Raw genomic sequence first — 14,083 nt, 5'->3', positions numbered from 1 at the left:
CCCGCCCCCACACAGAGGGTAAAACCGGAGCAAAGAAAAGAGAGAAGCACAAAAAAAATTATGAACGTAAAATGCGAGACGCAAAGAAAAGCAGTGACGAGCAAACAAAAGAAAGAAACGCAAAAGAGAGAAAGTATTGCAAAAAAAAGCAGCAACATAAAATGTGAAACGCAAAGAAAAGAAAGAAACGCAAAAGAGGGAAAGTATTGCAGAAACAAATTAGGAACGTAAAATGCAAAATGCTAATCTTATATTTGCGATATTATTATTTTTTCGTCACCATTAAAGACCCTAATTTGACTCCATAATTGTGAGTAGTGGAATCCTGTTGCATTTTAGTTTGATTTGTGGCATCTTGTGGGCACTTAATTTTGTGTGCATTTTGTTTTTTGAATAATTTGTCATTTAAATTTCTTTATTCTTATCATAGTGTTGTCCGTTGGACAATAGGACTGAAAATTGTTTGCACTTTATGGTACAGGTTGTGACTGTCCTTGTGCTGTGAGGAAGTATGTTCCTGAGCCCAGCTGATCTTTTTGCAAGTGTGGATGTGCACTTAAATACACTTTGAAATCGATTAAAACAACTTGTGCTGAATTTGGTTCATGATTCATCCATGCATTAAATAACTGAAAGTAACTAAGTAACTTTTACTCAAATTACATTTTAAATGAAGTAATTTTGTACTTTTACTCGAGTAAATTTTGAGATGGGTAATTTTACTTTTACTCTGAGTAGATTTTAGGCAAAGTAATGATACTTTTACTCAATTACAATTTTTCAGTACTCTTTCCACCTCTGGATACCAGGAATGCCCAAAACTAACCCATGGTGAATCTGCAGCAGTTACAGTTCAGATCTGGTAATGAATCTCACATTTCAGGCCATGTTTGTGTGTGGAGTTGTGCAGAAACCATGTGTAAATCACACATGGCCACATTAGTCCTGTGAAGAAAGCACTCGAGATTTGGGTGCAGTTTGTGCACAACTCTTACAAACAACTAATTTAAAAATACATTAATAAAGTTATGTTTCACAATAAATACTTTAATGAATGTGTTTACAATTATTGTGTCATTCAACACAAACATTTCAGACATTTGGGAATACAGCAAAAAGATAAATGAGTGACATCTTCAGTGATGTCATCAGACTGTTCCTCAGTGATGTGATCACTGTTCTTCTGTGATATGATCAGACTGATCTTCAGTAATGTCATCAGACTGTTCTTCTGCGATATGATCAGACTGATCTTCAGTGGTCAACAGACTGTTCTTCTGTGATATGATCAGACTGTTCTTCTGTGATATGATCAGACTGTTCTTCTGTGATATGATCAGACTGTTCTTCTGTGATATGATCAGACTGTTCTTCTGTGCCATATTCAAATGGTTCTTCAGTATCATCTTGAAATGGTTCTTCAGTGCTATCAGTTGTGAAATTAAACTAAATGTGCTGCGCCCAGTTCTTCAGACGTTTATTTACGTTAATATATCTGGGGTGAAATTACAATAAACGTATCATGAGAACAGCGTATGAATTTATCAAGAATCAGAAGTACTTTGTCTGTTTCATTTGCACACACATGTCCTCACTCACCACTGGAACATTACCATTAACAGCTCATACCTGCATTTGTTTATTAATCCATTCGAGGAACTGGGTTACGTTTCCATAGACACCTGGCTTGTTTTTGTAAGCACAACCGTCACCCCAGCTTGTGTCCCCAATGAGCCACCATAGTGAACCCTCCTGGGTGACCAGAGGTCCTCCACTGTCACCCTGGGAAGGAAAGAAAGACGTCATTATCATATCATCACCATATATGGACATCATTATCATATCATCGCCATATATGGACGTCACTTCCTGCACCTAAGATACTCACCTGGCAGGAGTCAACTCCGCCCTCCAGTCTACCTGCACAGATCATGGTGTTTGTGATTTGTCCATAGTACACTTGGTGACTGTTGCAGACGGACCTGTCAATCAGGGAGACTGAGGCTTCCTGCAGCTGTTCTGAAGCAGCTCCTGCCGTGAGGTCAAAGGTTAGCATCGCCTTGACTTACCAAAGCATCAGCTACAACTATCAGCTGATTAACAGGAAGACGATTCCTTAACATGATTTCATGTTCACAGATTTCATTATATGATTTAAGCACTGATGGTATTAATATATAAAGACAGTAAGATCCAGGCTGAGTTCTGTACCTCCAACATGAACTGCTCCCCAGCCAGTAATGCTGCACTGTCTAGGTGCAACAAAGCTGATACCAGCATTGGGCAAACATACTGGTCCGACATTATCTGTTGAAAGAACAGCAGGCAACACTCTCTCACATTTCTTTTTAAGGAGAAAATTCTGACACTGGTGCTGAGGTTTACATTAAATAACTCCTAGCTTGTTTCAATCGTTTTTACTGGGTAAAGCAAACGAGTCGTCACCAGGGCCGGAGTGGGACACTTTTTCAGCCCGGGAGTTTCATGGCCAAATCCGACCCAAAATTATTTTCCCCTCCCAATCGGCCCAAACTAGAGATTGACATGAGCCGGCCCATCGGGAATCCTCCCGAATCTCCCGATTAGCCACTCCGTCTCTGGTCGTCACCATCGACTCACTCGTCATCCCGAGTCGCGTTGAAAGCTTCATCAGCGCAATATCGTTGTTGTTGGTTTTGGTGTCGAAGCTGGAGTGGTAGACGACCAGGCTGACTGTGACGCCCAAGGCTGCCTGCATCTCATCCAGGTTGAGAAGCCCCACGTACACACGCCACTGACCTGCCAGTGGAAACCTACAGAACAGCTCAGCTGAGCCACAGCGCGCGATGTCATATTATACTGTGTAATTATGCCAGAACTCATGAATGCACTGGGGAAACCTGCTTTTACAATGTCACCCTTATGTTATACTGCCGCTATGAATGTCAAGCCCATCACACACACACACACACACACACACACACACACACACACGGGAATGTGGCTCGCTGTTGTCCAACCAATGCTAGGCCTGCTTCACCGGGACTTACGGCTGAATACAGTGTGCAGCGGTGAGGATCCAGGAAGGGGTAATGATCGAGCCTCCACATACGTGTCTCCCAGCCACATGTAGGCTGACCTGCCATGGCCATCGCCCCCTGCTGGTCACTGCTTGCCCTCCAACTATGCGTGTCCCAGCATTAGAACTTCTCCCACAGTCTATGGCACAGCATAGAGAGAAACAGAAGCCAGAACTAAAACTCAAAGCATTCTGGACATTTCACACTAGGAAAGCAAAGATTAAAAAAAACTAAAATAATTTAGAATTTAGAATTGCTTTTAGTAACTATTTGGCAGACAAGCAGTTAGACTTTCAGAACCTTAAGTTAATGTTTAACAATGTTCATATTAAGAGTCTGTTTATATCTGATTTGTCAAAGATAATATTTCGTCAGGATTCAGCTGAGTGGTGTGGTGAAGGTCACATTCAGCGTAAGGCAAGTATTAGGAGATTTAGCTCTTATTTACCTATACATTTCAATGTTACTGCTGCATTTGTTGGACAAGATGCACTGCAGGGGAAACCACAAATACTTTATTTTAAAACTACATGTGATCAGACAAGTTATTTTTTATTAAAACATGACATGAATGAACTATTTCAATATCAGATTGTAAAGGCAGCAATAGTACAGTTCAAATCATACAGAAAATACATAAGAGAATAAAGCTGCTTAATTAAATAAATGCATTAAAAACAACAATATATATCAAAATATGAAAATACAAAATCTACAACACACCTGTTTACAAGATAGCTGTGTACTGGCTGTCCAGAACTGGAATAGTCAGACTGGAGACTCATAAATCCATCCACAGCACTGAAACCCAGGCTGATCTCCCCGGAGCTAACATAGTCATTCCTAAAAGACCAGTCATAACACAGCTTTTACCCCAACAGCATTCACACCGCCATGTTTACAGACCACAGCACAGCTTTTACCCCAACAACGTTCACACAGCCATGTTTACAGACCACAGCACAGCTTTTACCCCAACAGCATTCACACCGCCATGTTTACAGACCACAGCACAGCTTTTACCCCAACAGCATTCACACCGCCATGTTTACAGACCACAGCACAGCTTTTACCCTCAACATTCACACAGCCATGTTTACAGACCACAGCACAGCTTTTACCCTCAACATTCACACAGCCATGTTTACAGACCACAGCACAGCTTTTACCCCAACAACGTTCACACCGCCATGTTTACAGACCACAGCACAGCTTTTACCCCAACAGCATTCACACCGCCATGTTTACAGACCACAGCACAGCTTTTACTCTCAACATTCACACAGCCATGTTTACAGACCACAGCACAGCTTTTACCCCAACAACGTTCACACCGCCATGTTTACAGACCACAGCACAGCTTTTACCCCAACAGCATTCACACCGCCATGTTTACAGACCACAGCACAGCTTTTACACCTAACAGCATTCACACAGCCAAGTTTACAGACCACAGCACAGCTTTTACCCCAACAACGTTCACACAGCCATGTTTACAGACCACAGCACAGCTTTTACCCCAACAACTTTCACACAGCCATGTTTACAGACCACAGCACAGCTTTTATACCCAACAGCATTCACACAGCCACGTTTACAGACTACAGCACAGCTTTTAACCCAACAACATTCACACAGTCATGTTTACAGACCACAGCACAGCTTTTACCCCAACAGCATTCACACAGCTATGTTTACAGTCCACAGCACAGCTTTTACCCCCAACAGCATTCACACAGCCATGTTTACAGTCCACAGCACAGCTTTTACCCCCAACAGCATTCACACAGCCATGTTTACAGACCACAGCACAGGTGTGAGGATGGAGCACCTATACGTTACCTAGCAACACCACCTCTGTCAGCATGGCGGCCTCCGAGTTGCTGGAGTTGTGGGAATCCAAGCTCAAGACTTTCTTACCTGGAGTAACCAAACTGCTCACAAACGGCCTTCCCAATATCTCCGTTCCACTTGTCAGAACACACAGGCTTCCATGTTCGGTCTTTGCTTGAGAAACTCTGGAGCAAGAAATTAGGTCCATACAAGCGAACTAATAAACAAATAAACAAAGAAACAAAGAAAAGGAACCAGATAAAGTCCATCATCAGTCCATCATTTGTCTTCTTGCAGTATTGAGCCATTACTAAGGTACTCTTTAACCATGTTGGACTGATGCAGGGAAGGTGATCTGGTGTGATGAGTCTTACAGCAGCTGGCCTTGTCCTGTTCCCCCGGGCAGTCGTGGTTACACCAGCTGGACGAGCTATAGCACGAGCGGCTATCTCCACACGTGAAGCCCAGCAAGCATTTCTCAAACACTGTGACACAAGCAGATCAACTGTGGTGATTGGGACAACAGAGTGATCAAATATTGATATCTCTAAAAGGGAACCCCTCCACCGCCATTCACCAGCACAGTGATTACTCATTACGTACCGAAGTACCAGACCAGCACGGCCGCTACGGCCAGAATGATTAACGTGACGATAACTGCTGCCGCTATGCATGGGCATCGCCACTTCCTGGTCCCTGTTAGAGCAGTCCGACCACAGACATAGTGAAACATTGAACAATTACTGAACCGAGAACGGCTAAAAGACTGGGCTAAAAGACTAGCTGGGAGTACCTCTGCAGTCTGATGGGGGGCTGGGGTGGGCCGGTGTGATGGTGTGCTGGGTGTTGATGGGCACGGGCTGGGAGAAAGGGTACTGTGGTACTGTGGGGTACACCACCCCGGACCCCCACGAGGGTACCTGAGGAGGGGGACGCGAGTCCTCATGCTGAAACCCATAGTTTATGTGGGAGACGTTACTGTTCATCTGAAAGACAAGGCACAGGCTCACAGGGAGGAGATCTCAACCAACGGACTCACCACTGGTGTTCTCAGCACAGGTTAAGTACAAAAGCGTATGGACTGGAGTATGGGTAGCTACAGCTAGCGTGCACCTGCTCACAAACATTTTAGCAGCAACAGTAAGTGAACTAGCAGGTGTAAACGTGTGAGACCTGTCAGTATCAGTCCAGTGTCAGTGCTGGTTTCTGTGGATAGTCTCTTAAATGAATCATTCACAAAGTGTGTCATTGTTTGGCAATGTGAGTATGACTCATGGTAACTTGATTTGTAAAAGCGACATCCGGCTTCACTCAGGGAAGAAAGAGTGCTCTAAAACGTGGTTACTTCAAAGCAAATGAACTCCAACAAAGACAAATGTTCTAATAAAGTTCCCTTTTAATTTTTGGAATTTAAAAAATTTATTTTTACTGTGAAAGACCATATTTACTGTTATGTTACATGAACCCTTATAACAACATTTAGTGGGTTGCCATAACATTTTATAATTAAATTATTTTTACAGCAGTTTGCTTGGGTTATTAAGCAACAAATCCAAATTGTGAAACTAACTGTTTAGTCTCAGATTAACATGAGCTTTTTTTCCCCCTAAATTTTCAGTGGCATTTCATCTAGATAAAATTATCTAGATAAAACAGTCTGATGAAATGATAACGGTGAAGACAAACCCAGTGAATATATCAACAACATGCAAAAGTAGCAAATGTACTTTGAGTGTAAAAAGTATTTTGAGTTATTTCACTCAGGAGTTCACTCTTTATTTTACTCAAAATGTACTCGAGTTATATCTTCTTCTATCACTGAAGAAGAGAACCTGCTACAGCACCGGGCTGAAAATCAGAGATGGCAGATAACGTCAGAAAGTAACTTCATGACTTCTTGGTTGCTCATTTATTTGATGTTGTTCAGAATAATGATCCACTATCTAATCTTTCTAGAAGAAACCATGCCTTATCAAACCCAAACAAAATCCACTGTGATCAATGAAGGTGAAAATCTGTATTAACAACGTTTTGAAAACTACGGTGCTCATGAAATGAGTGATGGCATACTTGTGACCTTGTTAAAGAGAGAAAATCTTTTGGATGTGTTTCAAACGTACCTCTAAGTGTGACTTCTTTGCTGTTCGTCCCTCAGACCTGACCCTGCCGTCTCTCTGTTCTTCTCTGTGTCCACTTTTCCTGGTAATGAACAGACATGGCCACACCTTTGCTTGTGTGTTGGGGCCCAATCAGACACTTCAGCTATCAGCTTTGAGCAAACAGCACCATTTCCCCGAGTCATGAATTTAGGCAAAACATCTGATCATGTGATACCTGGCCAAGCGCTTTTAAGTCGGCAAAAAAAAAAAAACCCATTAACATGATTTCCCATGATTCACATAACACTGTATTGTTGTCAGACTTAAGTTTCCTTGCAGGTTCTACATTTCTAAATGGTTTGCATGACACTTTTCCATTCAAAGCACCCTGGGAACATTCAGAACAGATCTGGGTGTATCTCATGTCATCCACTTGAACTGTGTTTCTGTGGTTTTGGGCTGGAAGAATGACAAAAGGCATATGGATCTGGTGTCTGGGAAGGGTTGGTGTCTCATCCAATTTCTGAACCTGTACTTCCATGGAACACGGAAATCCATCTCTAACACTCATCACAATGTGTTTGCAGTAAAGGATGTCTGATTACGTATCAAGGAAAGTTAAATGTAATGTCTCCTCCACGCCTGTGCCATTCTTCTCACCTGGTTAAACATCCTCAAAACACACATCAGCTTTGGGGCAGCAGGTTACCAGCGTGCTGTTTGTGTGTCGTCTTTAGCCTGGACGGGAAACTCCAGAAAAGCTGCACGCTTCCCGCCTGGGAAAGGTTGTTGACTCTGGATGAGGCACTTAAAAATGAATACTCAACTTGCTTTGTCATTTAGGATACTGTTTTTTCTTGCTAAAGAGAAAAAGAGAAACAGACTTTTAATTGAAACTGGAATATTCATATTTTACTTCAGAAATATTGGTATTTTGCACACAGATCACTTTACAAGTTCACTTGAATGTACTGAAAGAAACTCACTACTGCTGGTGACATCATCAGTTCCTGTGTCACATGACATGGCTGTGTATCGCATGACCTCAGGACCAAACAGCTAAAGTGTTGTGGTTGGTATTTTTTTGGTCATTGTATAAATTTAGGTTCACTAAAGTAAAACTGACTATTTTCTGTCAGCCAGTTAATTTCAATAATTAATGAAACCTGAGGGTTTGATATGAGAAGATCCAGATGACTGGAGCATAATCTCAGGTATGACTTGTTTTCCAAACCTGGTGAACCACAATAACAATACAAACCACAATAATAAAAGCCACAAGTCAAACACAATATCTTCTAGTATTTCACTTCAGCATGTCTGGGTCTCTTATCTGACACGCCTAAAATCACACACCCTCGGTAAATTCTTAAAATTCTCTGGTCTGCCTTTTGAAGATGTTAATGATTATCCCGGGTCTTGTTTCCTGAATGTTATGTCCTGGTTCAAGGACACGTTAAGATGGCAGGACAGGTCAGAGCACCTTTGGTACTGTGAGGATGATTTTAAATTTAAATCTGACAATCAGGATCGTGCCTTTCCCAGTTGTGGAGTTTCAGGACTCCGTGCTGTAGGCCTGTTTATGAAGCATCCTGCAGGAGAGTGTGATCTTAGTCCCGAAATCCTGCTCACGGTTTGAGCCTTGGAGAACTCTTGGAGCACAATGCACCCTCATAGGCAGTTCTAACAACCCTGACAGTTCTAGGAGACAGGAAGTCATGTTAGCATCTGTGTACCTGAGTTTAAGTGTGCCAGTCAATTTTCTTTAATTGTTTGTCCTTTTTGTCATTCTCAGCTGCAGGAGAAATTCTGCTACATCTAATGTGTCGAGCCAATTTAATACCTCTGGGTTTATGCTACCCGACTTCCATCAGTTTATGAGTTTTCTTGGTGACCGAGCAATAGCACCCTCCAGTGGTGATTCTGTGTTACTGTAAAGCAGTTGCTGTTCATGCTTAGAGATTCTAAATTGGTTTTTTTCTTCTGCATCAAATTTCGACACTTTTCACAGGTCGCAATTTTTGAGCTAGAACCTTAAAATTTGGCAGGATCGCAGATCCCATACGGGAATGGTGTGCTTGTGCTTTTTTTTGTTTTTTATTTAAGATCTATAATAACGAATGCACTTTAGTACAGAAAAGGATTCTGAAGTATCTTTTATTGCAATTCCACATACATTTTAAATAACCCATTTTTATTTGGGTTGTCAATGGGGGGAAAAACCTCCACTTGACACAAAAATGTATTCCATAAGGAAACCTTACACCTTAAATAATTATCACTATAAAGTATAAATACCCTTACTTAATGGAAGTTTAAGCTACTCAATGTGAAAATGACCTCATTAAATAGTTCTCTGATGGAGAAAGAGGAGTGTCATTTTGGAGTGATTCAAACCTTAAAGTGACAGAGGCAGCTAATACTGGGAAGGTCATCATTAGCTTTCTGATCACTGTTCTGGTCTGGCCTTTGCCAAACGCTGAATTTAGGTTGATTTGGCTACACACGGCTACTGTCTTCTGACCTTACGGAGACAGTCAGAGTCAGTTGACCTTACAAACACACTGAATGAGAGATTTCACAACGGTTAAAATCTCTGGATGAGAATGGCTGAGGCCCCTCCTCCTCCATTACAGATACTCGCCAAGCCGTACTGCCCAGACTTCAGATTGTGCACCATATGGCCGACGATTCTGGCACCGGACATGCTGGGGAAACAGAAGATTCAAACAGTTGAAAGATTAACAATGAAACTGTTGCTGTAAACAAATACGTTTTGGAACCAAAATCACACTTGCAACAGCCAAAGAAGAGTGTTGATTCATACTCATTACCCAATAGGGTGCCCAAGGGACACAGCTCCACCGTTGATGTTGACTTTGTTGGGATCGAGATCCAGCATCTTGATATTGGCCAGGACCACCACGCTAAACGCTTCGTTTATTTCCCACATAGCGACGTCGTCCTTCTTAATGCCGGCAGCCTCAAGCACCTACACAAGGTGCAATGGTTCGTAAAGAGTCTCGGACAAGTTCAAACGTCCTCAGACACCTTCGTGGTGAGTTACTGGACGACGGCTCACCTTTGGTACGGCGAACGCTGGAGCAATGGGGAAGTCTATAGGAGCCACAGCAGCGTCGGCGAACGCTGGAAAGGAACCGAAGATGGCTGACTACACCAAAACACTCATCTCCCAGCAGCAGGAGGCTGTTCTAGAGGGAACGGCCCACCACACTGGCCGAGGAAAAGAGCAGATCTCTGAAGACATGTGGTTCCACCAGACGCCCTCCACCCTCACCTAGGATCCTGGCCATGGGAGAGACGTTCAGCCTCTTCGCAGCGTCTGCGGTCATGAGCAGGAGGGCAGCAGCTCCGTCGTTCAGCGTGCTGGCGTTAGCCGCCGTCACCGTGCCTGCATGTCAAAAAATGCAGACATTTATATCCACTGTATCAGAGCATGTCATTACACCAGCGACGGCCGACGGGCTGATTGGTGCGCTGACGAACCCAGAAGCAGATCCCGTACCGTTCTCCTTCTGGAAAACGGCCTTCAGTTTGGGCACCTTGCTAAAATCAACCTTCCTCCACTCCTCGTCTTCCTTAACCACAACATCTGGCTTGCCTGAAAACACAGGAAAGTTAAACTGCTCAAAGAGGCACAGAAAAGCCGCACATGGTTTCGCCAACGAATATGGTGCGTGTGGCGATATGGCATCAACTCTGCTTGCTTTGTGCCCCAGGCACTGATGACTGGTGTGAGCAGTCAAGACCTTTCTGCGGGACGCCAACAGGAACCACCTCCTTGGCCAGGATGCCAGACTCCCACGCTGCCTTGCTGCGGGCGTATGAGCTGATGGCATAAGTGTCCTGCTCCTCTCTGGAGATGCTGCTGTTTCTGGCAGTGTTTTCTGCACAGTTACCCTAACAATGAAACACAGGGGGCGCTAGTGCACAGGGTGCAAGCAAAGCCATCCTAGGTGCATCAAGTGAAACACGATATAAAATGCAAAATGTAACATTGTAAAGTGTAAAGGTACAATACCATGTGAAATTTGTTGTAGACGTCTGTGAGGCCGTCCTTTACGATGAGATCCTCTATCTTCATGCCGCCGTAGGGGGGGGCCTCTCTGGCCATCACGTAAGGAACCTGAGACATGCTCTCCATACCTCCTGCTACCATCACGTCCTACACATTTACATATTCATTTATGGGGGGAAAAGTAACACCTGTGCATATTAGTATCACAGCTCAGCAAATTATCACAGAACTTGGTAAGATAAATTGACTGAAGTACTGGCGATAACGTGTTGGTGTACATGATAAAAATAAATACATTAAAAGGCTTTTTCCAGTTGTTTTTTACTACAGAAATAAGTGTAAAATTAATAAATGTATTATTTGTAAATGTATTATCTGCTAAATTAATAAATTATTTGCAAATGAAAAGCTAGTTAGCCTACTAATCTTGTTATGACTTATCAATCAACTTAACTGATTATTCACTGACATAACAGTCAGGCCAGACTAGAGTAACACCACGGGTGGAGTAACACCACGGGTGATGTCTATGGTCTAAGCTGTTGTATCCAAATGTGTGTGTGCTGTCACTGAAGCACTTCCGTGCCAAGCACCAACATATATAACATTTCCACACACTAGGGATGCGTTGCATGAAATCAGAATAGGTTTTCGTATGTGTGTTGTTGAGTTTTTGTTATAATACAGACTCCAAGGCATTTACCACAGTACATGTTTTATGTACATGATTCATTGTTGGGAAATGTAACCCAGGCCGCTAGTCAGACTGGCAGGTGTGTTACCTGGTGCCCACACATCAGACTCTGAGCAGCCATCATGACTGCCTTCATCCCGGACGCACACACTTTGTTAATGGTCGTTGCTGGAGTGGAGAGTGGCAGACCTGTGAACGAAGACAGAGCCGCTGAACCCCAAACCCAGAGCTGCAGGGTTACTACACAAACACTTCTCCATTACAAGCTGCTCTTCTGAATGTGCTGTTGAAACTGGACCCCACCCTCCCATTAAAAAAAGGTATATTATATGTATGTATGTATACACACACACACACACACACACACACACACGTATATAGCTTCAGGCAGTACGTACAAGTGTTTACAATATGTTATAAGGCCTACATCATGGTTAGGCCAGATACAAAGAAACGATTTCTTAGAAATTCAGGGGCTGATGTTTAGATAAATCTCTGTTGTCACAGATAAATCTCTGTATTTAAACAACAACCCAAATGCACAGAGCTGCATTTCATCAGCCCCCAGTACGAGATCTCATCAGGAGAGACTGCAGGTATTATCAGTTTTGTTTTTGTTATGCTGAGGCGATGTGTCGAGTGCTGACTCACCAGCTCCCAGGAGGGCTTGTCGGGTTGGGGCTTGTCCCTCCCCCGCCTGCAGGACATTCCCCATGTACACCTCCTTCACCTCCTCCGGGGGAATGCCTAGAACAGAAACGGGGACAATTCTCTGCTTCAGAGGTCCCACAATACCCATCAAATCACTCTGCTTTAGTTTCAGTGTCTTTGGTAGACTTCATGTGAAAAACAAACAAACGTGGTTAACTTCTCGTTTTCTTATTTGAACATCTGGCACAAGCCTTCTTCATACAGTTCTTATATATATATGTGTGTGTGTGTGTGTGTGTGTACAAGTGTACAATACAAAGAAACTGGCTTATGTAACTGTAAGTTAAGAATGTTATCAAAGCAAGCTAGTATTGAGCATATATATACATACAGAACTCTGAATAAATAGTAATTCCCAGTGTTTATTCCCATTGCCTACAGCGGGGCGTGTGTGTGTGTGTGTATATATATATATGTGTGTGTGTATCATCTCGCTCGTCCGTCCTGAGGTACCTGCGTGTGCCACGGCTGCTCTAATGGCGATGGAGCCGAGCTGGGTGGCGGGGACTGTGGACAGGCTTCCTCTGAACGAGCCCATAGGGGTCCGGGCTGCGCTGACCACCACTACCTCCTAGAAAAGAGGAGCGCACAGTCACTCAGCCGCACACACCTACAGTCACACACCTGTGTCTTCCCACTCAGACCCGCTACTTACATGCAGAGATGGAGGCGCCACGTAGGCCCGGGACAAACATGTGTGTGCCTGCAGAGAGGACGAGCTGGGTTAGCGTGGGACAGTCAGGAGGCGGTCAGGGGGCATGGAGCGGATACTGACACCGCCAAGACATCAGAAATCATCAAAAGTGTCTGAGCTGCGCAGTTAAATCAGAGATGCGCCTGCGCCAAAAGACCAAAGAGCTAAACAGACACTTAGCTTAGCGAGCTAGCGAGCACTACTCGTACGCAGGCAGGCAGCGTCGCTAAATGTCATGCTGCTTTGATTTGGGGGGACTAAAACAAACTTCAGGTATCGATCTCGAACCCGTGATTGTACTTACGAGCCGCCTGCACAGCCGAGTGTGCGCGGAGAGCAGCGCAGCAGACATGACCGCTGAAGACACGCTTCACCTTCACCCGCACGCGCCTGGACGCGACCAATCAAAGCAGGAGGCGCTTCCGAGTGCTGCTCCCACGGAATTGTGGGTAATGTAGTGTTATTTTGATTTGCGTGTTTAAGCATGTCAGGCAGTGTTTAATTCGTAAATCAAACGATGCCGGAACGCAAACAGCGGCATGAGATAAGGGGTCACTGAGGCCAACAATGTCACCGGCGGATCGCACACAAAACGCAACGCTTAGGTGCACAAATGTCAAAATAACAAGCCAATTCGTATATATAAATTACTTGTAAATTAAATGATTTACGTGTGTTTTATAAGTGTTTTAAGTAGTGCTGTCAATTCTAGGTGCCGCGATTAAAAGTCCTCACCAGGATTTTGCTCAAGCTTGCTAGATTTTCTAATTAGCAATCCAGGTAAAATTAGTGGAATCAACACAATCCAGGAAGCCTGAGCAAAATCCTGGTGAGGACTTTTAATCACGGCACCTGGAATTGACAGCATTAGCTATAAGTGCATTTTAAGTGCATTTTCAAGTACTTTAGCCTAAATTCCAGCACTTTTCAAATCTGAAACACAAAGCAACATTA

General features: G+C 43.6%; 2 protein-coding genes across 2 annotated transcripts; both read right to left on the bottom strand.

The window, feature by feature from the left end:
* Positions 1-234: 234 nt before the first annotated feature.
* On the bottom strand, positions 235-7,153 carry tmprss2 (transmembrane serine protease 2). Its single transcript, XM_077019258.1, has 13 exons — positions 7,013-7,153; positions 5,686-5,878; positions 5,496-5,588; positions 5,267-5,377; positions 4,980-5,109; positions 3,783-3,902; positions 3,508-3,551; positions 3,030-3,198; positions 2,620-2,792; positions 2,212-2,307; positions 1,889-2,031; positions 1,630-1,782; positions 235-1,495 (listed from the first exon to the last, which is right to left on the bottom strand). The coding sequence occupies exons 2-13, from the start codon at positions 5,876-5,878 to the stop codon at positions 1,487-1,489; spliced, it is 1,434 nt and encodes a 477-aa protein (XP_076875373.1). The 5' UTR covers positions 7,013-7,153; the 3' UTR covers positions 235-1,486.
* Positions 7,154-9,129: 1,976 nt separating this feature from the next.
* acat1 (acetyl-CoA acetyltransferase 1) lies at positions 9,130-13,553 on the bottom strand. Its single transcript, XM_077019260.1, has 12 exons — positions 13,434-13,553; positions 13,091-13,138; positions 12,889-13,006; positions 12,376-12,471; positions 11,813-11,913; positions 11,034-11,177; positions 10,762-10,912; positions 10,518-10,613; positions 10,290-10,403; positions 10,074-10,138; positions 9,826-9,983; positions 9,130-9,699 (listed from the first exon to the last, which is right to left on the bottom strand). Exons 1-12 carry the CDS (start codon positions 13,479-13,481, stop codon positions 9,579-9,581), a joined length of 1,260 nt encoding a protein of 419 aa, XP_076875375.1. The 5' UTR covers positions 13,482-13,553; the 3' UTR covers positions 9,130-9,578.
* Between the last annotated feature and the right edge of the window lie 530 nt (positions 13,554-14,083).

The sequence above is a fragment of the Brachyhypopomus gauderio genome, chromosome 10 (assembly GCF_052324685.1).
Source record: "Brachyhypopomus gauderio isolate BG-103 chromosome 10, BGAUD_0.2, whole genome shotgun sequence".
In the NCBI taxonomy this organism is placed as follows: domain Eukaryota; kingdom Metazoa; phylum Chordata; class Actinopteri; order Gymnotiformes; family Hypopomidae; genus Brachyhypopomus; species Brachyhypopomus gauderio.
Note: the sequence above shows the minus strand (reverse complement) of the source record. Positions and strands in the feature narration are given on the sequence as shown.

Excerpts from the sequence above, each read along its gene's own strand:
- tmprss2 (XM_077019258.1), bottom strand. The coding sequence starts at position 5,878 with ATGAACAGTAACGTCTCCCACATAAACTATGGGTTTCAGCATGAGGAC. Across the intron at positions 3,903-4,979 it reads GAGCAGTTTGGTTACTCCAG|GAATGACTATGTTAGCTCCG; the intron begins GTAAGAAAGTCT and ends CTGGTCTTTTAG. Across the intron at positions 2,032-2,211 it reads GGGAGCAGTTCATGTTGGAG|GAGCTGCTTCAGAACAGCTG; the intron begins GTACAGAACTCA and ends ACCTCACGGCAG.
- acat1 (XM_077019260.1), bottom strand. The coding sequence starts at position 13,481 with ATGTCTGCTGCGCTGCTCTCCGCGCACACTCGGCTGTGCAGGCGGCTC. Across the intron at positions 11,178-11,812 it reads GTCTGATGTGTGGGCACCAG|GACGTGATGGTAGCAGGAGG; the intron begins GTAACACACCTG and ends GTAAATGTGTAG. Across the intron at positions 9,984-10,073 it reads CAGCGTTCGCCGTACCAAAG|GTGCTTGAGGCTGCCGGCAT; the intron begins GTGAGCCGTCGT and ends CACCTTGTGTAG.